General features: G+C 43.7%; 1 protein-coding gene across 2 annotated transcripts in view; it reads right to left on the bottom strand.

The window, feature by feature from the left end:
• LOC126334982 (torsin-1A-like) overlaps positions 1-17775 on the bottom strand; it is a 79270-nt gene extending 61495 nt beyond the window's left edge. Inside the window, exons 1-2 of one of the 2 annotated variants that reach the window (XR_007564795.1) lie at positions 17201-17641; positions 13315-13577 (exon numbers count right to left, since the gene is read on the bottom strand). Coding sequence is in view for 1 of the 2 variants with exons in the window: in XM_049997782.1 (XP_049853739.1) it covers positions 13315-13577; positions 17201-17372 (435 nt within the window). In the remaining variant the exon portion in view is untranslated. Of the gene's footprint in view, positions 1-13314; positions 13578-17200 lie in introns of both variants that reach the window. The other variant, XM_049997782.1, reaches the window with a different exon arrangement.
• Positions 17776-26371: the final 8596 nt, after the last annotated feature.

Below are 26371 nucleotides of genomic sequence, written 5' to 3'. Positions count from 1 at the left end.
AGACGCAGGAATTATAGAGGCGTTCGGTGTCAAGAAATGTGATTGATAAAGACGTTGGTTTCTTTCATATAATATTTTTCCTTTTATTGATGATGGACTTTGCAATGGTTGAACCAGCAGTAGAGTGGGTTACCATTACAGAATCCTTTCCGACTTTGCCGAATAAGGTGGTACAAATACAGGCACACAATGCAGAGATGCATAAGCAGTCAGATGCATGAAGAGAGAGACTAGGTCCTCATCTGCTATGTCAGTACCCATCCTAGGCGGTAGTAGGGCTACCCTACTTTCTCCGTTTTCAGGTAAGGCTGGAGAGGATATGTTAACATTTATAGACAACTTATTAACAGAAGCTGCACCGGGATGTCAGGATGTTGGTCAGAGGAGCACCTGTTGCATGTGGGTAAGATACATTTGATGGGAGATGCCAAAATGTACATGATGTATCACAAGGAACTGAGGGACACTTAGACATTTCAAATTCTGAGGACAGACTTGATACAGTGATATGGAGGGGGGGGGGGGGGGGATAGCTGTGGGTATTAAGGGGAGGGGGGGGGGAGAGTAACTGTGGGTATTACAGGGAGCAATTAAAGAATGTGTCACATAAACATGATGAGTGCACTGAAAATTTGATGAACAGGATTAGAAAGCTTAAAGTCAATATGTACGAGTTTAATGAAAGCAATGATAGGGTACAGCTGCAAGAGCAGAACAAAGAGCATTGGATAAAATTTTGGTGAATTAATGCCCACTGTATCAAGAAAAGTATGGACAGAGTTTCCTAAAACCCTAGTGGGAGCCACATGAACCACACGAGTTGGAAGAAATAGAAGCAGTGACACGAATCTGGGATAAATGGGGAGATCGTGTTACCATTTTGGGTGGCCAGGCCACATATAACAAGAGTGCCACCAGTCGCAGTGTAGCAAATGGCGGTGAGTAGGGCATCGGAAACGAGATTGCGTATAGAATCCTAACAAGGGGCACAACAGAGGGACACCAGATGGGAATAATAAATTACCACTAAATGGCAATAGCTGCTCCAGGGCCACAGAGCACCACTTTCAGTATGTAATAGTGTTGGAGGTGTGGACTCCACTAAATGGTTGTCTCATGATGGTGCATGCAGGACAGTGGGTTGTGTACAACTAGCTCCCCAATAGTTGTGGTGGGTGACGAGCTCGGTTAACAATAACATTTTCTGTGTAATAAGAACTAGTACAGTGATTGACGACGGCAGCTTAGTCTCCCAGTCAGCAGTTTTTATTCCACTATAGCACAAAACAGTGCGCTTGGGTCCAGCAGTGTGAATACAAGAGGCAGCTGAGAGCTGCCTCTGCAAAGTGGCAGCAACTGCCTTGCAAATAAAAGACTAACATTTAGTGTCCAGCAGACAGACAGCCATACCCAGTGGTTGGTTAGGTATGTGGTGAGCCGATCCTATGGCCCAGGGACTGGATGAAGTGACCCTAATGGTAGTCTAATGTCAGTGGGGCTGGATCGAGCCCTATTACCATAAGCTGTAGCAACAGCTTGTAAACCCTCGACTAGTGGATGATATAGCTAGACATAGCGAAGTTGATGGTTATATGGGACCGATGGATAGAACGGATATGCCTCAGCATAAGTAGTAGTTAAAGGCAAAAAGATACTTATAGGGTCACGAAAGGAGTGCTCACTTGTGGCCAGACAGTGGGTATGTTGGAGGTGGAAGGTGACTGGAGAGACATGGCATGGGGGATCTGTTTCTATATGAGATTAGGAGGGTAATTTCCCTCTGTGAAAGCTTCAGTGAGATCCTTGGTATATTTGGAGAGGGACTGCTCGTCACTACCAATGTGACGATCACACTCACTAGGCTGTATGAAAGGGGCTTCTTGGTTTGGAATGGTAGGCAGCCATTGAAGTGGATGTATTGCTGGTGGTTGGTAGATCTGATACGGATGGAGGTACTGATGTTACCATCCTTGAAGTGAAGGTCAATATTGAAGAAAGTGGTGTGTTGGGGGTGTGGAGGACCAGGTGGAGCAAATGGAGGTGAAGGTATTAAGATTCTGGAGGATACATGCATAGTGTCCTCGCCTTCAGTCCCAATCACAAAGATGTCATCAATGAACATGAATCAGGTGACGAGTTTAGGATTCTGGGTGGTTAGCAAGGATTCGTCTAGAAGCCCCATGTGGGTGCCAATGCTGTACCATGGATTTGTTTATAGGTGGTGCTTTCAAAGATGCAGTAATTGTGGGTGAGGATGTGGTTGGTCATGGTGATCGAGGAGGAGGTTGTAGTTTTGGAGTCAGTTGGACGATGGTAAAAGTAGTGTTCAATAGTGACAATGCTACGGGCACTGGGGATGTTAGTGCAGAGGACTGTGGCATGACCAGTGACAAGCAGGTCACCATGTGGTAAAGGAGCAGGAACTGTGGAGAGTCGGGGGGAGGAAATGATTGACCTTTTTTTTTTTTAAGTCATGAAGCCTACGTAGAAAGTGGCACAGTGGTTGCACCTTAGTTTGTAAATTACATGACTGCTTTCAAAGGTCCATACAGAGGAGGTTGGTGCATAAGAGCAACAATTCTCTCTGTGGAGGCACAGTAATTGGCCACTCTGGGGCATCTTGGATGGGTGGGTTTATGGACTTTAGGACGTGTCTTCACCAACACAGAAAAGTTTTCCTGCCCCTAGCCAGAACCCAGCCCCATATACTGTTCCTGCATTGTTGCCTACCTCAAGGAATCCTCCCAAATGGCTTGACAGTCAAATTTTCCATCTCCTTCCACAAAGACCTCTACCTGTTCAATTTACTCAGTCCAAAACCCTCACCAAACTATTCCTGCAAAACCATGTAAGTCAGACCCTAACCTTCTTGCAATAACTCCTCTCCATCTGTAACACTCTCATGCTCTGCAACCCCAAATTCCTGCATCCAATCTCTCACACTTAAAGTCTTGTCCTCCAGGAAACAGAGCAGCATGTGCAACCTTGCCCACTTCCTTTCATAGAACAACGAACTCTGCCTCAAAGATGTACTACATTACCACATCTTCCAAAACTTCTTCCCTATCACCACACCACAGAACCCAGAACCGAAACAGTTATGAAACATTTATCGGCCTTTCCTCCAACAGCCTTAGTATCACAGAAGTATCAGTCCCTTTCAAAGGCCTTATCTTTTGCCCCACTCTCACCTTCAATCATGCTGAATGTTGTTGTTTATGATGATTAGTTTGTGGGGCACTCAACTGTGCAGTCATCAACGCCCTTATGAAATCCCAATCTAGTCACTTTCACGAATGATGATGAAATGATGAGGACAGCACAAACACCCAGCTCCCGCGCATAGAAAATCTCCAACCCAGTCAGGAATCGAACCAAACTTTGTTAATATTTCAGAATCTTCAAACCATTTCGTACTAAAAAAACAATCTGGAATTGAAGGAATTCACAGTGAATAAAGACTCTTCAAGCCACTTTACTTGCTATGTAGTTATTTATTGGGAACACTACTGGTTTCACACAATTACAGGTGCAACCTTAGGTGATGCAATGATGAGACCTCAAACTGTCAGAAAGCTGTGATGTCCCACAATTCTGTTGCAAATGGAAAATGTTGATCCATAATAGGCTGTTGTCAATATTAAAATTGGAATTAAGCACCAGAAGGTGTATGTCAAACTGAACACATGAAGGTGACAAGACCATTAAGCAACTGTGAAAATGATGACCGTTTGTTATGCCAGTGCTACGGAATGGTAATTGGTGGTGTTGTACTGGAAGCTCATCTCGGCAAAAATTCACCCCAAGTTTGATATCGTAAACCATATTATTCCCAAGGCTTTTTTTTCCAGAGATGTCTTAATAAAAAGCATGAAATAAGTAAAAGCAACATATAATATGTGTATGCCCCAGAAGACGTGGAACCACTACAGGAAACATCTGCAGTGCAGCTGTTATAGTTTGCTTGTGCTTGATGGAGTCTTGAACAATTTAGTTGCACGCGACGTACAACAGCTGTGTTATGGGTGTTTCCCTTACTGGTTCTATTTCTGCCAGGGATGCTTTTACTTATTTCAAGATTTTTATTAAGGCACCTCAGAAAAAAATCCTTGGGAATCACCTGATTCGTGGTATCAAACTTGGTATGAACGTTTGCCAAGATGAGCTTCTAGTACAACACCGCCAATTATCAGGCCGTAGCACCAGCATAACAAACAGTTACTGTTTTCACATTTGCTTAATGGCCTAACCATCCCATCCATTCAGTCTAACATTCACCTTCTGGGGCTTAATACCAATTTTACTATTGACAACAGGCTATAATGGATCAATATTTTTGATGGGAACATCATAGCTTCCTCACCATTGCATCACCCGAGGATGCACTTATAATGGTGTGAAATTAATAGTTTCCTATAATGAACTACATAACAGTTAATGTGGCTTGAGGAGTAATCATTCACTGTGAATCTCTTAAATTCATAATAATTTCTTTAGCACAAAATGGTGTGAAGATTCTTGAATATTAACAATGTACCTTTTTTTTACATGCAGCAGTACTATGTACAATATAGTATGCTGGACTTGTTTAGGACCTTGTCTCCTTCTCCCGGTCCCTACAGTGGAAAAACTTTCACCAACAACCCAACCAATCACACTCAACCCAAAATCAATATTGAACCTTGCCTAACTCAGTTCACCTCTGCTTCCAACTGTTATCAACCCTCACTGCCCCAAACCACACCCCATTCACATTCCAGAATTACTGAACCTCAAAACTTACCATAGTTCCCCAAATCCCTCAATATGGTTACCAACTTTCCAACTGCAGAAAGAACTGCAGTCCACCACCTAAAAACTGAGTCTGACCTCATAATCGTATACGTCAATACATGTTCCATCACTATGGTTTTCAAAAGCCAGCTGACAAATTCGTCCACCTACAAACCCTGCCACAATAATCCCATTTCACAAAACCAACAGAATCTTCAGTCTCTTCAGAAATCCTTAGGTCCTTCCCAGAACCTCTCTCCTGAGTCTGCCCATCTCCTCATCCCTACCACTCCCCACACTCCTACCACCTACATGCCTCCTAACGTACATACGTAAAACCAACCACTCATGATGACCCACCATGGACAGTTCTGTGCCCCCACTGAGAGAACCTCTGCTCTCATGGACCAACACTTCCAGTCTATTACTGTAACCTATCCTCCTTCATCAACTTTCCACAGTTCCTGCTCCTTTATAGCATGATACCCTGCTCATAACTGTTTATGCACATTCCTCTACACCAATATCCCCAAAATGCCCATAGCATTGCTGCCACTGAACACTACCTTTACAAACAACCAACTGACTTTAAACCAAACCTCCTCTTTGGTCACAATTACCAACCATATCTTCACCCACAATTACTTCTTCTTTGACAGCATCGCCTACAAACAAATCTGGGGCACGGCAATGGGGACCTGTACGAGGGCTATGCCGAAAGTTTTTAGCAGCCCGTAAACCGTAAGGCGGAGGACAGTGGGGCTGTTTTCATTCGAAAGAACGATGTTTTTTTGACCTTGGGATGTGCGCGCACAGCCCCCATCTACTGGTGATCGCCCCACAGTGTGGTAAGAAAGCACAGGTAGTGCCGAGTCGGAGACGCTGCAGGATGGAGCTGTCGTGCCGCGACTTTCACGCCATGATTTTTTACTATTATAAAAAGGGTTTAAGTGCCGAAGAATGCCATTCTTCTTTGCTGCGTGTTTTTGGTGAAGCTACCCCTTATAGGGCCACAGTTGTAAATTGGTTTAGCGAGTTTGCGAGGAGTCGGCAGTCAATTGAAGATGAACCTCATCCCGGTCGACCAGCAACAACTATGACTCCTGAAAACATTGATGCTGTGAAGAAAATGATCAAAGAAGATCCACATCTTACATTTTGTGACATTGAAGGGACACTTAATACTGGATCAACAGCAGCACAGGCTATACTGGATCAACATCAACAGCAGCACAGGCTATCGTTCATAGTCACTTAGGACTTACTATGAGATGTGCCTGTTAGGTACCACACTCCCCGACAGAAAGCCAAAAGGAGGCTCGAAAAATTCAATGGAGGGAAGTCCCAAGACACCTACAATATCGTCACAGGTGATGAATCATGGGTTTACCATTATGACCCTGAAACGAAGAGACAGTCTTCTGTGTGGTGCTTTCCAGGGGAGGAACCACCCACAAAACTTCGACAAAGTCAGAGATCTGGAAAAAAAATGGTGGCAACTTTTTTCACAAAGATCGGGTATCTCACCTCCGTGGCCTTGGACACATGTCGTACAGTCAATGCCGAATGGTACATGAACGACTGTCTTCCTAAAGTCATCACCACATGGAAGTCACAGCATCCATTAAGTCCAAGAGTGGTCACCTTCTGCTGCATCATGACAATGCATCTGCGCCCAGGGCTCCCAGAATGATGGACTTTCTGGAGAAGTAAAAAGTGCGAGTGTTACCCCATCCCCCCTATTCACCTGACCTAGCTCCCTGTGACGACTTTCTGTTCCCCAAGCCTAAGGAAAAAATTCGAGGGCAGCGGTTTTTATCAGATGAACAGGTCATTCCAACATACAAGAGTGCACTAAGTGACATCCCAAAAGAAGCTTGGACTGACACATTTTCTAAGTGGTTTCAGAGAATGGAAAAATGTATACATGCTATTTTAAAAAGTTGTAAATGTTTTTTTGCAAATAAATTTTTTCTGCACATTCTGCTAAAAACTTTCGGCATAGCCCTCATACAGCACCATCCTATGCCAACCAATTCAGGGGGCATCTAGAAAAACACTAACCACCCAGAATCCCAGACCCCTCACCTTTTTCAGATTCACTGATGGCGTCTTTGTGATCTGGATCAAGGGATTGGACACCCTATCAACATTCCTCCAGATACTCAACATCTTCTCCATCATTTACTTCACCTGGTCCTCCTCAACCCAACAAACCACCCTCCTTGATTTTGACCAACACCTCAAGGATGGTGACACCAATACCTCTGCGCATATCAAATCTACCAACCACAACCAATATGTCCACTTCAACAGCTGCCACTCATTCCATACCTAGAAGTCCTTTACTTACAGCCGAGCCACCTGTGGTCAGCGCATCTGTGGTGAAAAGCAGTCTTCCTCCAAATATAGATAGGGTCTCACAAAAAGGAAATAATGGTCTCAACCTTGTCAGAAACTACTCTCCTGTGCCTTGTCTCTGTAATCATATACCACCTCCCACATACCCACCATCCAACCACAAAGAACCACTCCCGTTGTTACTCATCCCACTCCATCAAAGGCAGGGCTACCAATGAAAGCTGTCATGTGACCTATAAACTGAGCTGCAATCAATGTGTTGCTTTCTATGTGAGCATGATGATTAACAAGTTGTCTGTCTGCATAAATGGCAACCACCAAACTGTGGCCAATAAACAACTACATCACCTAGTTGCCAAGCATGACACACAATAATATGAGCCCAACTCCAACAACTGCATCATAGCCTGTGCTATCTGTATTCTTCTCACCAGCACCAGCTTTTTCTGAAATGAACAGGTGCAAACTCTCCCTGAAACATATCCTTCATTCCCATAATGCCCCTGGTCTCAACTTTAGCTGCTACTATTCTCCATCTGTCTGTCCTTTCTCTGCTCCCATTCCACTACCTCACACACCTTCCATCCCACCAACACATCTACATTATCTCCTTTCCACTTCTCTCATCTCCTCTCGTCTCCTTTCACCTCTCGCTCCCCCCCCCCCCCCCCTCTCTTCCCCACTCCAGCACAGCCTCTTGAAGCCGCTCCTAATGTACCCACCATGTCCCTAGATGGTTGCATTGCAATACCACTTTCCCCATCCTACCCTGCTACTCCCTCCCCCACAATCCACCCCCAACTACACTGCTCCTCACTTCTCTGATGCAGTCGGGCCTTAGTTCCCAGAGACGACAGTGGCAATGTGTGTCTCCTACTTCTGTTGAAGGACTTCCTGATATGCCCTTTTGGTGAAAGTACACTGCAGCAGTTCATGGATCACATGAACGGTGTCCATCCCAACATTAAATTTATATCCAAGATGGAGAAGGATTTCAAGCGACTATTCTTAGATGTTTTAGTTGAGCAGAGGGCAGGAGGCACCCTCGTCATTCAGTGTACAGGAAACCAACACACACTGATCAATATTTGAATTCTGGTAGTTTTCACCACTCTGTGCACAAGAAAGTGGTCCTGAACACATTAATACACAGAGCCAAAGTTATTTCTGATGACAACCACCTATAGTCTGAATTGCAGCACTTGAGGCACATGTTCAGGGAGAATGGCTAAAGTGAAAGAGAAATTTCAAATGCTTTCAGGTGTCAACAAAGAAGGATGCCTTGTGGATCAGAAGAATAAGCCAAGCCAGTGGCTTTCCTGCCATATTGTGGGACAATGAGCAGCAAGTTAGGACTTATACTGCTGAGACATGGATTGAGACCAGTGTTCCAGCCTGCTCCCCAAGATACAAGATATGTTGCACCCTGTTAAAGACAACATAGCTTTTCGTGTGCCCAGTGAGTACAGTGTCCCTTGCGAGTGCAGCAGCATCTATATAGGCCAGACAATTCACACAGTTGCAGAGTATTGTACCGAGCAAGAGACATATTAAGCAAAGAGAGCTTGACAAGTTGGTCATAGCTGAGCACTGCTTTGAAAACGCACACAAAATGCAGTCTGAGAGCACAATAGTCTTGACTCATGCATCAACATACTCTGACTCTGTTACAAAAGAGGCGGCTGAGATTAGAATGAACAGCAACAACTTCAACAGAGACCAAGGCTACACAATGAGTCAGGTGAAGGGGTGGGCTTTGGATGTCGAAAGCAAGCAACAGCTGATGCTTAAAGCTTGTAAGGAGGCAGGAGCAGCAGTTTCAAACGTAGTGCCAGCCCCTCGTGCCACTTGACATCACTCAGACCTGCAGTGGGCCAGAGCTGCTATGAGCTGCCCAACTCACCTTCCACGCATGTCTCATTTTGGCCCTCTCTGATTGGTGGCAGCAACTGTAATTGTTGGTATGGCATAGTCCATATCAATTCAGCTGGGCTAGGAAAAAATCTTACCTTCATAGTCTGAGATGTTATTGAATTTAGCATATGTTCAAATAAAGGACTAAGTAAGGAACACATATTTTTTTGTTTTCTCCAAAAAAATTTCTGCTCCAAGATACAGCCCTCCAAAGATGACACCATTTTGAAGATACAAATTTTGGAAAAAATTTTAAAATGCTGTATCTCTGGATCAATTCTAATTGCTTTATCATTACAAAGAAAGCCTCCATCTGGACTTATCTGTCAAAATTATTTTACTATAGCATTATGAAGTTTATTAAATAATTTATGGAATTTTTTGTTTTCAAAAATGCCAATCCATAAAATTTTGATTTTTTCAGCTGATTAGTACCATATAGTTCTACATTCCCTGAAAGGAGAGCCTCCACTTTTAGGTTGATCTGGTTTTATAAACAACTACCACATTATTGCATAACAGGCTCATAAAAATCAAAACCTAGCCTTATGTAACATAATTTTGGTTTTGAAAGATGAGTAAGAGACTCACTTTTCAATCATTTCCAGAATGTAAGTGAAAGGTCCAAAGACTGAAAGGTTTCAATTTATACAACTTCTGTGCACTCTTTTTAGTACCGAAATTAGCCAGTCAATGAACTAAAAATTTGTTACATTGCTTCAATATCTTCCTTTCATATAGAGTGATACCTTCCTATTGAACCAGTAGGAACTGGAGCACTTACAGTCTTCAAAACATTATGAACAGAAAGTGAGCACTGATGGCGTTGTTGCTGTCCTTCAGCTCGAAACCTATATCCAGTAGCTAGTCCATGTGGTGGCATAAAGTTCACTACAATTTCGTTTAACTCATAACTGGTGTCTATAATCTCTGCAATCCACCAGTCACTACCCCCCCCCCCCCCCCCACACACACACACCCCAAACATCCATCTTCTACGGTTGTGAATCTGAATATTATTCTGCTGTTTCTGAGGTATTGACCAAATGCGTAAAATTTCTTGTTTCTTGCTCTTTAAAGTGTGTGCAATATGAGTTTGTCCATCACTTTGAGTCCAAAAATGTCTTCTGAATTCCTTTCACATGAGTAGTTTGTTTGGAGCATTGTTCTTTTTTTGCTCACAGAATTCTTCGATTTCCTCTTTGGACAAAAGAATGAGGGCTGTGGATGTGTAAGATTTTATGACTCTCGTAAAATCATCAGCATTCTGAACCACAGCTGTATTTGGTCTGGAAAGCTTATGTTTTGTAGCAAGGTGCCTCAGGAGGCCTCCTGCATCATCCCGAGGCCCCTTCCCATGACCAGTGGCACTGTATAACCAGTCAGTCGGCACAAGCAACTTACTCAATTCAAACGGCTGGTAATGACTCTTAAAATGACTAGGAGCACCATCATAAATAATTATGATCTTCTCTGCTCCTGTTTGCAGTTGAAGGATTTTGTGCATTGCTAGCAAAGCACGTGCTGAGACATGTTCTGTGTCATCACTTATAACTGCAACACTTGTAGTCTTGTTTTGAAAATCTGCCACTCCTGTAAAAATTGAAAGCTGGTCATTACTACAATGATGCCCTACTTCTTGTGGGAGAATTATAGACCAGTTCTCAGCAAAATCACAGTGAAGCACTAAACATTGTTCTTCAGCCTGTACACAACCTCTTACTTCTGCAATGTGTTATTGTTACAATTTCTTCAGGTGCTGGTGTATTACTGCTTTCACTGACCATTTACCAAGTTCATAATGAATCTGTCAAAGGCAACAGGTTTCTTAATTAGTTTATTTTCCTCCAATGTCGCATATGTAATTTCTGCGGAGTTATCTGCTACATATTCCAGGCAAAGTGTCTGAAGACAGTCCTCCCTTTCCAGGGCAGTCACCACATTCTTGAGACAAACAAGTCTCTCACTTTACATCACAGTCAACTCAACTAATGACTTCACACGTCCAACCAAGGTGTCATATGTCACGTGCTCCAGTAAGTTCTTCATAGTTATCACACATAAACAGACATCTCTAGGTGGGAGTGGATCTATCTACTTAGGTCGTAGTGCGTAAAATTTTGATCTTCCAATATGTGAAGTTGTACAGTTGCTCTTATAAATTGCAAAAGTTTCTTTAATACTGCAAGTCATATACCTCTTCACTTTTGCAACTTTTTGACCTCCTACTGTTACAGTGTCTTTTTTGTTGGCATTCTGGCGAGAACAGTCCCATTTATCTTCCAGATAAAATGACTTCACTATTTGAACTTTTGCTGCTTCTACAGGGTGACCATAATAGGGATCTCATCTTCCAAAGATTCCTTTTACAGACCTCACATTTCTTGATTTGTCTACTGTATACTTTGATATTGATGAGATGTGGTTCAAAATTGTTTTCTTTGAAAATGTCTCTGGAATAATAGTTAAAACTTGCACATTTTCTCTGTAGGATGCACAATATTCAACAGCTGAATTGAAATTTGTGAAAAATTCCTGGTAAGAGGTGCGAGAGGGTTTTCGTTGATTTTCTTCTGAAGATGGAATTTCTACTTTGAAGAGTGTGGTCACTTTTGCTGTAGTGTATTCATCCACAGCTTTAGTAATTTCTCTGCATTTTCTTTATGTATAGAGCTTATGACTCAACTTCAATGACCACAGGAGTAACACCTACCTCTGTAGTTGGCTGATTCAGGATATTTAATTCTTCCTCCTCTGATGCAAAATCTGCATTGTCTGCAACATCAGAGGCTTCACCTTGTTCAGATACTATCATTGTTGTTATTCTGACAAAACATTTAGAACATAAAAAGTTGTCACTGGAAACATCTTCACTTTGAAACAGTGTCTTCAAATGAGAACACTTATTACTAACCTGAACAAAGTCTGTTTTTCTGTTTGGCTTATATATCACTCTTTTATGGCAAGCAGCCAGCACACTTCACTCTCCTGTGGCCCCAGTCAGAAGACATTTCGAACAGTCCTTTACACAAAACACATCGCAACTGTGAACTGGCAAATTCCTCACGAAAACACAGAACTCACTGGATGGTCTCAGATTTCTTAGAAGCCTCTTCAGTAAACAAATTAGCACTGAACAACTGCAATACAGAAACCAGCAATGAACAACCACAGCAAAGAAACTGAGAAGAAACTCCAATAAAGTGTAAGAAATATCTGCAACAATGAAAGTGATAAGAAATAACTACAACAAAGACAATAGAAATAAACATTGTAACAAAGAAATGAGTAAGAAACAACTTCAGTGAAGATATACATTACAATTGAACGTTAAAAAAATCGATTTTTTAAAATAAAAACTGTCCAACTTAAAAGTGGAAGCTCTTCTTTACAGAGAATAATGCGGTACTAATCAGCAGAAAATAACCTAACTTTTCTGGATTGGGATTTTAGAAAAAAAAATATTCAAAAGGCGAAGGTAAAAGAATTTCGACAGATATGTCCAGATGGAGGATACCATTGTTATCATAAAGCAATTATCTTCCAAATAAAAATAACTCTATCAAGATATCTAGAACGATTACAGAGATACAGCATTTTACAAATTTTTCCAACATTCGCATCTTGAGAATGGTGTTCGCAGTGTCATCTTCAGAGACCTGTATCTCAGGGCAGGAATTTTTTTGGGGAAAACAAAAATGTGTGTGTTTCTTACTTACTCCTGAATTTTAACATATGCTAAATTCAATAACATCCGAGATTAAGAAGATAACTCCCCCCGCCTGAAGTGATATGGATTATGCCATATATAAGCGCCAGCCCTGGCAGTCAGTAGTTTTAATCCTGACGACGAAGGCAGAGCTAGCCGTAGAAAGCTTGAGAATTTTGTTGGAACTAAGCAGATTTTATCCATCTGCATTTGTTTACTCTATTTCTGTGTGCCTCTAGTACATTGCTAATCTCTCGTCACTAAGTCCGGCAACATTCATGAAACTTCCCACAACAAGAGCGCAATTCAAGATCATGAAGCTCGACAACACACAATAACAATTAGTTCGTTACTAATACCAACAGTATTGTTTCTCTTTTGTCAAACCTATTATAGTTATATAATTAGTACATCATCACATTTACACTATAATGTCAAAGAACATCTTTGTGTCAGTCAAGTAATACAGCTATTCAGCATTCTCTGCACAAGTGACAATGAAAAATAAATAACTCTTAACAGAAAAACATTGAATTATTTGTTTTACTGATCATTACCTGGTATAATTCTACATGTTTTTCAGTTCTGAAGTGGAGTCTTCCAGAGAACATATAGATGTGGGAATCCTCCTCACCATATTTAAATAAGTTTTTCTTGATGAAATTAGCAATGAAATTCTTTCCTACTCCTGGCAAACCATGAAAACTCATAACCAAAGGTTTCTCATTGTTCCCCTTAATATGGCCTCTCAATGCACTTGTAATATAATCAATGGCAATATGCTGACCATACACTCTGCTTTTCAATGTAGTTGTCAACTCTGAAAATTCAAATACAGAAAAGTATCCACTGTAAGGTACGATGATTACAAACATTACTAAATGATAAATGACAGCATATGTAAATTAATCATATAATGATAATGGAACATCCTAACACACACACACACACACACACACACACACACACACACACACACACACACACCTCTGAGGTGGGTGGTGTCGGCAGGCATGGGGGAGAGGGGACTTAGGCTGAGAGGGAAAGAAGAAGGGGTGGGGTAGGAGACAGAGGATCAGTTCCTGTGGCCAAAGATTAATTAACACTTCTGTAATCATTTCATAAACATACCCAAGAAAAATGAAGTAGTCAGCTCAAACCAATTATCACTGTGAAACATACTAGATGCAGTTTAACAAATATTTACTGAACTCAATATAACTCAAATTCTTAGATCATGGCGATGGCTAGCAAAATTTGACATGGGGCTGACCAACATCCAAGTAAAATACTGAGAACCTCTTCTACACAAGAAGTTATAGCACACAGATGCAAAAGCAATTTTATCAGTTTCATAAGAAATTTTTCTTTCCAGTAACATTTACATATGGTACTTATATAAATGGTATTATGGCACTTATTTATTACAATCAGTTGCCAAGCCCACACAATTTTCTAACGTTTATGAAAAATAATGGCCTTTGTTTTAAGATTAAATAACAGTAGCAGCTGTTTAGTTTAAAAGGAAGATTTGTGGTTTAACTCAAAATAGCTGTTATGCTAATAAATATATATGTATACATACACCACATAAAGTAATCTAGTATCAATTCCTATAATTATCAGTGTAGATTAGCATTTGTCACAAATATTTGTTAGTATACTTCACAAAAGTTTCTGTTTGTTATGGTATAATGACTTCTTCCACATCCCTGAAGAACACACCGAGAGAATGAATTCATGAATGAACAGTTCAGTTTATCAGCGAAAGTAAGTGGCGTCAACTGAAATTTGTGGGTACCATTTGCCGGATTCAACTCATGATGTAACTGTGTTGTGTTATGTGACAGCACTGTTGTGTGGCATATCCAAAATGGATTGTGTTTGAAGAGAGTGTTCTGTATTACAGAAATGAGTGTTTGGAGCTTTGTTACTGAGTTGCCGTATTGTCGATAGTTATTCGCTACAGATTTGTTTTTAGTTACGGTGTGGTGATGAAATTTGCTAGTAGGTTGTTGCATACATAATGGGTGACAGTATTGTGGCAACAATAAAGTTCCTCCAGTTGTATGGTCTGCTGGCCTAGAATGTCAAGTGCTTTGTTTGCAGGGAATTCAGAAAGTTAAAGAATGTTGCTGTGTCTCAGTCATGGGATGAATATGCATCACTGGCATCATGACAGTCTTTTTGGTGGGGGTGGGGGACAGAGGTTTGGCTCAAGAATTCTATATATATATACCATCAAAACATAGTTACTTACCAAAGTCAGTGATCTCTCTCTCTCTCTCTCTCTCTCTCTACGCACACACACACACACACACACACACACACACACACACACACACACACACACGGAGTAAGTAACTATTTTTTTATGGTTCTGTGGAAGCGTAGCACTGCAACACTGCAGAAGCCATAGGAAATCAGTGAGTGCAGGATGTCAACATGCAGGCCCAGCACCCCAAACATGCCAGGACAGCAGTAAGACAGGGGTCTTACAGGATGGGCCAAGTGATTTCTTCACCAATTGGCTGTAGAAATGCTGTCAGGAAAATGAGTGGAAGCAGTGCATCAGCCAATAAATGAGCCACTATCCTGTATATACAAATGTCAATTTTGAGTAGAGATATTCGAAGTCCAGCAGACCCAAAATGAGAGGAGGGGGGGCACCATGGCATCTGCGCTGCCACTTGTATAGACAGGACTTCCCACCATAAGGCTGGCATCTTCTGCAAGTGTGCCAATTGTCTCCTGCACTACAGGTACCACCTGCATGCAGTACAACATGCTTAACAATTGCATACTGCTAACTTGTCATGGGCTTCAGCATTCTAGGGTCAGACATCAGGACCAGCCAGCTGGTCGCCAGCTTCCACATGCTGTGAGGTGGCACGACCTCCACACTATCGCATTGCAATATAGCTGAATTGATTCTAGTAGAGTGATTCACTTGTCAATATAGTTTCACTAAGTTCCCACTGGCCAGCATCCTTACCATCACCAACTGTCACCACTCAGTCCTGCACAGAAGTGGCCTGTAACCTCTTTGCTGACTTCATTTGTGAGAAGAAAGGTATGTATGTTCAATTCATGTACACAATTGCGTTTTGACTGTATATGGAAACTGATGTTAACGGAAGTTTTTATGGATCTGTGATTTTGCTTTTCATTACAGTTAGTGATTAATTTAGATTTTAAGGTATCACAGAGTTTATTCTGGCTCTTTCAGTCAAGTTAGGTTTTCAATAAGAGTAAGTCAGCAAGTTATTATTATTATTATTATTATTATTATTATTAATATTTTTTTAACGGGCTATATTCTAGCAGTATAGGTCAAATGAACTTTCTTATATCAGCATTTGCAGCAAATTAAAGTTTTGTGGTATTGAGGACTTTGTCTGAGCTAGTTTTCCCAAGTTTTTGATACCAGTTTCTGGAAGAAGTTATAGTTTTATGGTACAGTGGACTTCATTTGAGCTATAGAGGGTGTCGCAGGAGTCATGGTCAATATTCAGGGATATGACAGGTGTGATCATTTGAATAAAAGAACTCTAAAATAAATTTTTTTCAGGCTTTGTACACATGGTTATGTTCTATTTCACTGAACTGATGCTTTCAATATAACTGTTCTACTTTGACAACCATCACCATTAGCACTAAACAGATGCTGTACTGGTAGGCTGATATGATGTGATGTGTATCCCAAGGTCTATGTTAGGTCGGAAGTTGGCTGCTGTTAGTTGGCGAAGCCAATGAACGTGTGACTACAGTATTCTTTTACCTTTACATGTCGCGTTACGAGTTTATGTGGCTGAAGAACAGGTCGCAATTTGAAGGCAGCACTACGAAGAACATACCCGTTCGAAACCCCCATATTCTCTATGAGGTCCAAGTAGCTGAATAGTTTGCTACAAACGTAACTACATAACAGCATAGTCGCCACATAGCTGATGGCGTCACTGGTCGTACAAGTCTGATTGTATCGTATTCTACACCACAACTGCTTCGAATCTGCCGGGGTAGTTTGCACAACACAAAGTTGTTTCAACGAAGTGGTGCGTTAAGTGTATTTCACAAGTGGTTCGGTTTACCTAAGAGTTGTGGTGTAAAAATGTCCGTGAATGCGATGCCGGCAGATTTCATTATCTTCATTTTAAAAAAACTCCATGTTAACGTGGGAACCGTAAATTGCTACATCACGCAAGTTTAACACAAAGCGTGACATGAATTAACAAATAAATGGGGCAGGAAGAGAGAGGGAGTGAGGGGGGGGGGGGGGCGTTGTCGCCAGCACACTGGCTCAATGTGAACAAAAATCACCTATCTGGTGCCTACATGCGAAGAAACGTAATCAGATAGATAAAACAATATCAGCTGCATGACGGTTACCTACATCGCACAAAACTGTAGACAAAAAAAAGTACAATGAGGGTGTATACTCACGATCAATATTTGCATATTCCCAAGAAGCATGGCAACAGTCAACTAAATTGCACACTTCAGCTCTCGACGCCGCATATATCTTTCTGGTGTACTCTGTTATTGTAGCAGCTGCGAATTCCGTCAGCAGCAAAATGCTGAACACTGCAGAGAAAACTGGCCGACCGTACATCATAATTCCGAATACCTAACGTAAGTGCTTGTGTGTACGTCTTCATCTTCAAAAATTATTTGTCTCTTTAACACAACACATGATGCAAAAATATGAAATGAATCTCTCACACACAACACCAGCACGCCCAGCAATCAGCAACATCTCTCAACCAACTGAAGCACTGAACAACAGCGCCGATAACATTCGTTTAGTGTTTACCTAAACATATGACCTTCACATTCAAGTCGAACCGCCGGCACCTCCGATAAGATACATCGTTCTTCCACAGATTACATATGACGTGACGCGTGGTAGGATCCACAGAGCGACTAGACCGAGTAACGTCCTAAGAAGATGACTGGCTGGAAAACTTCGCATCATCAGTTGGAACTGCGGCAGTTGAGGCGACTATGATCCCACGTGTACCACCCAGTCAACGTCCTCCCGCGTCTGCATCTACACTCTGCAAACCACAGTGAGGGGCGTGGTAGAAGGTACGTCCCATTATACCAGTTACTAGAGTTCTTCCCGATATGTTCACGAATCGAGCGCTGGAAGAATGATTGTTTGAATGCCTTTGTGTGTGCAATATTATTCTTATCTTATCCTCATGATCAATACGTGAGCGATACCTAGGCGATTGTAGTAAATTCCTAGAGTAATCATTTAAGGGGCTCCAGGAAGGTTCAAAGAATGAAATGTTCAACTTTTACTTTTTTGGATTTTAAAAATCTACACACTTCCCCCTTTCAATTTATATATAATTTACTCAGTTCAGAAGACAACCACCATTTTAAAATATTTTTGAAATACATTCTTCACGGGTGTACCCACTGTGGCACTGTTAAACTATTGTCAAATGTTGTGCTCATGAATCTACATGCTCATGATGTATATTTTAGTGATATGAGAGAAAAAAAGTGTTATAATCTTACAGGTACCCCAAGACTCATAAGAGAAAAATTCAGACCAGTGGTAAAGAAAATTTTCAAATTTGTGCTTATGTCGACATACCTCCCGTTTTACAGGAAATACTATAAACAAGCAGATGGAGTAGTGATGGGCTTTCCGCTATCACTAGTTGTGGCCAATATTTTTATGGAAGCTTTTGAAGAAGAAGCTCTAGAGTCAGCTGTCTACAAGCCCTCTTACTTTTTTCGTTATGTAGACGATACATTTGTAATCTGGTCACATGGACTTTCTGCAGCATCTGAACCCGCTGCACCAGAATATCAAGTGTGGTGTCACCGCCAGATACCACACTTGCTAGGTGGTAGCCTTTAAATCGGTCGCGGTCCGGTAGTATACGTCGGACCCGCGTGTCGCCACTATCAGTGATAGCAGACCGAGCGTCGCCACACGACAGGTCTAGAGTGACTTCCTAGCACTCGCCCCAGTTGTACAGCCGACTTTGCTAGCGATGGTTCACTGACTTCTACGCTCTCATTTGCCGAGACGATAGTTAGCAAAGCCTTCAGCTACGTTATTTGCTACGACCTAGCAAGGCGCCATTATCAGTTACTTTTGATATTGTCAATCATGTACCGTCAAGAGCGATGTTAATCATTAATGGATTAAAGTTAAGTATTCCATCAGCTACGTCCGTTTTTCTGAAGTCTAATTTCCTTGTCCTGTTCCAGACCTCACGCCAGCCTGCGTGAGCTAAATCGTGTGCTTTTCGGCCTCCTCTAGTAACATGATATTGGCTCTCCTGCCAACCACAACATTGGCGACGAGGCACAACCGCGTTCTTATCGATATTGCCCTGATTTACTTGTGTAATGGCTTCGCCACAAGCTCCAGATGTACTGTCCGAATTTTATCGCTTACAGAATCAGCAAAGGCAGGCCTTACTGGATGCCCCTGGACAGTTCGTCCAGGGTCAACGTGTGATGCAAAACGATGCGGCAGCAGCCGCTTCACCGCTAACGCAGCCACAACACGCTGTTGCACCAACTTTTCGACCTTTTGATGCTGCACTGGAGAGCTGGACGGAGTGGTCACGCCAATTTGGATTCCATCTCGCCGCCTACAGAATTCAAGGTAACGAGCAGCAGCCTTTTTTGTTATCGTCGGTCGGCGTGACTGCGTACCGTGTGATAGTCAAATTGTTTCCCCAACGCGACGTAGCAACTCTGTCCTACGAAGAAATTTTGTCTGCATTAGATGCATATTTCAAAGAATCAGTCAGTGTAGTTGCGAAACGGTATACCTTCTTTCGTACAAAACATACGGCAGGTCAGACTAATCGGGAGTGGGTTGCAACCTTCCAAAGCCTTACTAGGGATTGTTCTTTTGAGTGTCAATGTGGACTCCCTTATTCAGATACTATGGTACGTGATGCAATTGCACAGAACGTTTCTGATGTTCGTATAAGGGAACAGATTTTGAAACTAGTCAATCCCTCCCTTCAACAAGTTATGGACATATTGGATCGGCAAGACACACTTGACTTTGCTCAGGAATCATTTGAAACTTCGCCAGCAGTGTGTCAGGTTAACCGGCCCGCCGGGCGAGCTGCACGGAACGGTAAACAGCCCTCGCGCCCGGCCGCGCCGCTGCCGCCAGGCTCTCAGCCACGTGTCGCGCCGGCAAGCAAATGCAGTGATCAAATCATGCCCGCGGTGTGCTACTAAACATTCGCTTGAGAATTGCCGGTCACGCCAAGCTATTTGCTTTCATTGTAATAAAAAAGGACATGTTCAGAGTTTTTGCCAGACAAAGCTCAGATCAGAAACTCAAAACCGTTCCAGGCCCTTTGCTTCGCGCCGGAATCGGCATCGAACCAAGGATACTCAGGCTCGCGAAACTTCGCCCATGGAAATTCATGTAGTTCATTCCACTCCGCTCAGTACCACTCTCTCTAACAGTGACTGTGTTCGTCCCAAAAATAGTGTGCGTCGACATCGCCGGTACTCCCTTCAAGTCGCAAGTGTTTGTACCAGTGTCAGTTCATGTTGCACGAGACAGTCGCTCTTGTCGTCACCAAGACAATAAACTTTTTGTAGACTTGAACATTAACGGCAAAGTGATACCATTGCAGATCGATACCGGAGCTGCAGTTTCACTGATCAAGCAAGACACTTACAAACTGCTGGGCACTCCTCCGTTGCGTGCTGCAAATGTTAACTAGCTATTCAGTCAAGATATCCCTATGTTAGGACAGTGCAGCCTTCTTGCAACATACAAAGAACAAACAAAACTTGTGTCATTTTACGTCCTTCGTTCTTTTTCTGCAGTGAACGTGTTTGGTTTAGATTTATTTCAGTTGTTTAACTTGTCTATAGTAAATCAGGTCCTATCAATGAACTAGACTGTGCCTTCAGACAGTGTTTCTCGTCTATGTGAAGAATTTGCAGACATTTTTTCACCAGGCCTCGGTTGCACTAAGAACTATAAAGCACATTTGGACCTGAAAGTAAACTCGCAACCGAAATTTTTCAGAGCACGCAATGTTCCCCACGCATTGCGTGATGAGGTCGCAAAAACATTACACGATTTGGAATCACAAGGTGTAATTGAACGTGTGCAGGCTTCTCTCTGGGCATCACCCTTAGTAATTTTGCCAAAACCTTCCGCAAATTGAGACCTTGTGTGGACTTTAAGGCAGCAGTGAATCCACAACTAGTGATTGCAACTTTTTCTTTACCCCACCCGTAAGATCTTTTTGACAAACTGTGTCCGGGTAAATATTTTTAGAAGTTGGACCTCGCAGATGCGTACTTGCAAATACCAGTGGACAAAGAATCCCAGCGTGTTTTGGTGGTTAACACGCATCTTGGGTTGTATCAATTCAAACAATTACCATTCGTGTGTGCATCCGCCCCTGCATTGTTTCAGCAATACCTACAAACTGTTTGTGTGTCGGTCCCTACTGCAGCAAATTATCTGGACGATATTGTGATCTCTGGAAAGATGGAAGAAGAACATTTGGCCAATCTCAGAACATTATTTCAGGTCTTGCGACAAAATGGTCATCGCTTACGGAAGGACAAATGTGTGTTTTTTGCTCTGGACTTGACATACTTGGGACATGTACTCAATGCCCAAGGCAACATCCCAGTCCCACGCACCTTCGTGCCATACAAGACTTGCCTTCGCCGCAGAATTTGAAGCAGCTAGAGAGTGTGCTGGGAAAAATTACGTATTATAGCTGCTATGTTCCGCATGCCTCTTCCATTTCAGCTCCGCTTCATCGCTTACGCCGTAAGGGTGTTCCGTTCGTCTGGGCGACGGAATGCGAACGCGCCTTTCGCCAGATGAAATCGGCGTTGCTTTCCAATACTTGCCGTACGCCATTCGATCCCCGGAAGCCCCTCTTGTTGAAGGTAGATGCATCGGATTTTGGGATCGGTGCTGTGCTTGCGCATAAAGATGGATCGCACGATCGCCCAATTGTCTTTGCGTCCAAATTGCTCTCGTCTGCTCAAAGAAATTATTCACAGATCGAGAAAGAATCATTGGCTCTCGGATTTGGTGTTACAAAGTTTCATGATTTCTTATATGGTCGTCACTCTACCATAATCATAGACCACAAACCTTTGACATCGCTTTTTTATCCGACCAAGCTTGTACCTCCACGTACAGCACAGAAATTAATTCGCTGGTCTATTTTCCTCTCGCAGTACCACTACGATATCTTGTATTGGTCCACTGCTAAGCACGGAAACTCCGATGCGTTGTCCTGCTTGCCTGTTGCTGAGGATAGGGCATTCAATTCCTTCGAACTTGCTTGCATGTTCATTGATGCGGAAACCGATGACATGGTCGCATCATTTCCAATTGATTTTCGTCGTGTAGCTACAGCCACAGCTGTCGACCCTGTCCTTGCTCCCGTTCTGAGTTTTGTTGCTATGCAATGGCCCTTGTCAAAGTCACGGATCGGGGACCCGTCGGTTCGCCGATTTTTTGCTCACTAGGAGAGACTTTCTGTACGACGTGCTGTTTTGCTGTTGCGTTCTGATAATGATCAGTCCAGGGTCGTGGTACCACGTTCGTTATAGTCCTCTGTCGTACAGCTTCTCCACCAAGGACATTGGGGTATAGTGAGAACGAAACAACTTGCTCGTCAGCACTGTACTTGGTTCGGAATCGATGCAGTGATTACGAATATGTGTTCTTCTTGCATGGTGTGTACTGAACAACAATCAGCACCACTGCGGAAATTCTTTGCAAGGCCAAAAGCCTCTTCCCCTTGGCAACGCTTACACATCGATTTTGCTGGTCCATTCTGGAATTCTCGATGGTTGCTTGTAGTAGATTCATTCAGTACTTTTCCTTTTGTTGTCCAGATGTCTTCCACGACGTCATCTGCCACCATCCAAGCGTTATCTGCTATCTTTTGCATTGAAGGTCTTCCACAGACTATTGTTTCCGACAATGGCCCACAATTCATGTCCGCAGAATTTCAGTCATTCTGCAAGGCCAATGGTATTCAACATCTGACGTCCGCGCCGTTTTCGCCACAGTCAAACGGTGCCGCTGAACGATTGATCAGCACTTTCAAGTCACAGATGTTGAAGTTAAAAGAGTCGCATTCTCGGGAGGACGCGTTATGGCTCTTTTTGTCCTCATATCGCTTTCAGCCCCGAGATGGTCGCTCGCCGGCTGAGTTGCTCCACGGTCGTCATCATTGAACCTTGATGTCTTTGCTACATCCGCCGCATCAGGTTCCTGTGCAGCGGCGGCCACCTGCTTTTGCTTCAGGCGACGTTGTCTACTATCGCCACTATCGAGGTTCGTGGCGTTGGCTCGAAGGGCGCGTTCTTCGCTGCCTCGGCAGCGGTATGTATTTGGTTTTGGGGGCCTCTGGTGAGGTGCGTCGGCATCTCAATCAGCTGCGCCTCTGTCGTCACACGGGATCTGCTGCTCGCCGTCTGCTTTCAGCGACGGTGCCGTCCGGTCAGCACTCCGGGGATCCATCTACTGGCTCGCCTCAGCCCCAGGTGTTACCGACGCTGCCTTCCATTTTGCCCCATGGCGACGCCCCCGCCGCCGCCGCCTGTTCTCACGCCGGCGACGCCCGCAGTCGACGCATCACTGCAACCGCCAGGCGCCTCCCTGGGTCATGCGCCGCCGATCGCTTCCCGTGACCCATTGTCCTCTGACATGGACCTCTTGCCTGCTCCGGACCATATGTCGTCTTCGCCCGTCGGGTGCCTCGGCCCGATGGAGGTCGACCCTTCGGCCCCTCCTGTCTCTCTACAGGAGCATACACCACATGTTGGCGTGCACCCTGGAGCAGGTTTTCAGGCGTTTCCTAGCTCCCCGCGGTCTGAATGGCAAGGAGGGGGTGGCACAGCCTCGCCTGTTGTTAAGCTCCCCACCTAGTCACATACGTCAACATGGGGTCCTCCCCACGGCGGGCGGAAGCCTTATGCCACAACCGTACGCCGATTTGCGGGGGAGCAATGTGGTGTCACCGCCAGATACCACACTTGCTAGGTGGTAGCCTTTAAATCGGCCACCGTCCGGTAGTATACGTCGGACCCGCATGTCGCCACTATCAGTGATAGCAGACCGAGTGCCGCCACACGACAGGTCTAGAGAGACTTCCTAGCTCTCGCCCCAGTTGTACAGCCGACTTTGCTAGCGATGGTTCACTGACTTCTAGCTCTCATTTGCCGAGACGATAGTTAGCATAGCCTTCAGCTACGTTTTTGCTACGACCTAGCAAGGCGCCATTATCAGTTACTATTGATATTGTCAATCATGTACCGTCAAGAGCGACATTAATCATTAATGGATTAAAGTTAAGTATTCCACCAGCTACGTCCGTTTTTCTGGAGTCTAATTTCCTTGTCCTGTTCCAGACCTCACGCCAGCATGCGTGAACTAAATCGCGTGCCTTTCGGCCTCCTCTAGTAACACAGTGTTGGCTCTCCTGCCAACCACAACATCAAGTTCACAATAGAGACAGAAGAAAGCAATTAGCTTCCATTTCTAGATGTGTTCGTCAAGCAAAGACCAGATGGCATGAGAGGACACAGTGTCTATCTTAAGCCAACACATACAGCTTTGTACCTGCATACCTTCAGCTGTCATGCTCCTTCACAGCGAGAGGGTGTTCTAAGCACACTGGTGCACAGAGCACGCGAAATCTCGGACCATGTCAGCCCAACAACTGAACTGCAGCACTTACAGGCCGTGTTCTGCATGAACAGTTACAAAAACTGCAAGATAAACGCGCCTTAATACTGAAGAAGTGATTAACGCAGCCCTCTGAGGACAAAGACAAACCGGCTGCATCAGTGATTATACCCTACGTCGGGAACACATCGTCAAAGATAGGTAGAATACTCTGAAAATACAACATCAAGTGCGTGTTTCGCCCTCCATCCAAAATGAAGACTTTATTAGTGTTCCAGCGTAATTACAAACGACAGCATGAAGCTGAAGGATGCAAGACCAGAGAAGGCTGTGAGATGACGTCAGCCAATAGCTCGCTGACTAGGCCTGCACCATGACAGGAGCGACCTCTATACAAAAAGAATATAAGTGCCACTCCTGCCAGTCTTGGCGGACAGTAGAAGACAGACACTAGTAGACCCGGTCTTGTAGTCCATATCCATTACTTGCATGGAGATTGTAAGCAGCGGAAGACATTGTTTGTTTGCATATAGCCAATAGCTTGCTACATGTTCTTGTAAACCAAAGTCAAGTATCTTCAGTCTACTTTAATGTAATAAATACCATTAATATGATTTGCTTGAATTGTTGTATAGCTACCTGAGAAAGCAGCATCGTTTAGACACCCTATAAGAGATGAGTGGGCAGGACCCCACAATTAGGATCAGTCAAGGATGACTAAGGATGTCGGAAGCTGGGCGTTTACTGCATCCCTTGCCAGTGCAGAAAAATATTTGTAGGCCAGACCATCAGGATGGTACAGAAAAGATGCAGTGGTCATAAACGTCACACAGACAATGCACAGCCGACCACGTCCGCCATGGCAGAACACTTCATCTCACATGGACATTCGTGAACTACGATGGCACAAAGATGTAACAGCTGCATGACAAACTAATAAATAATGACAGCAGTTTTCAGTTAAGCAAGGCCTGGGATCCAGCCTTGAACATGATTAAAACACAACAGTCTACATGAAAATCGCCTCCTGTCAGGACGCCTGAAGAAGAACATGCATTGTCACCACAATGGCGGTGTTCTGCACGCAGCCATGGCCACTAAAGGACTGTGGCCCACGATCTGTCATGGGGCGCTGTGCTTCTCCCACCACCTGATGCCAAGCTACCCCCACCAGACTGTGGACTGTGCGGAACTGCCAAGACAGCTGTGGGAGGGGAGTAAACTTCATATAAAGCCATAATCCATCAGAGATCAATCAGATCGATCAAACAGATCATTGTTGTGTTGGCATGAAGGTGAAGGCTATGCACTCCGCTCGCTGTCATCCCCATTGCAGCTGTGTAGGTAGCTCCAGAACTACCGCTAGAGTGTGTGTGTTGCCACACTATTGCTTCAGCTGCTGCCCCTGCAGTTCCTGTCCATCTACCAGAGGATGCGTGCAGTGGCTGCCATCACTGCCTTTGTGAGATGTGGCTGCTTCTGCCGCTACCGCTGCCAGTCTCAGTGTCACTGCATGAGGGTGCAAATTGTCACATCACGACAGCCATGCAGCCATTGCTGTAAACTCTAAAAAGCAGCCCTGCCTACATGTTCCAACAAGCATAATTGCTGACATTAGGACGAACATAGAAGTAGACGACATCTCTGGACAGCCATATTCGGAGACTGATAGGTAAGGAATCTAGCAGGCCAGAGCACTGACTATGGTCAGACAAGCCCGGATTCATCGAGGCAAAGGCACAGAGTAGGGTACCAGCCTATTCTCCGCAGTCAGGTGGAGATAGGTAGACAACTTCATCCACCACTCAAGCACATGTCGCTACACAGAAGACATGTTGTCCAAGGCCTTCCAAACCCAAGGGCGCCAAAGCTCGGGCACTGACAACCCAAGCTGAAAACATCAGCAATCCCAACGTCCTCACTAGTGAAAG

Source organism: Schistocerca gregaria, chromosome 2 (genome assembly GCF_023897955.1).
Source record: "Schistocerca gregaria isolate iqSchGreg1 chromosome 2, iqSchGreg1.2, whole genome shotgun sequence".
Taxonomy (NCBI): domain Eukaryota; kingdom Metazoa; phylum Arthropoda; class Insecta; order Orthoptera; family Acrididae; genus Schistocerca; species Schistocerca gregaria.
Note: the sequence above shows the minus strand (reverse complement) of the source record. Positions and strands in the feature narration are given on the sequence as shown.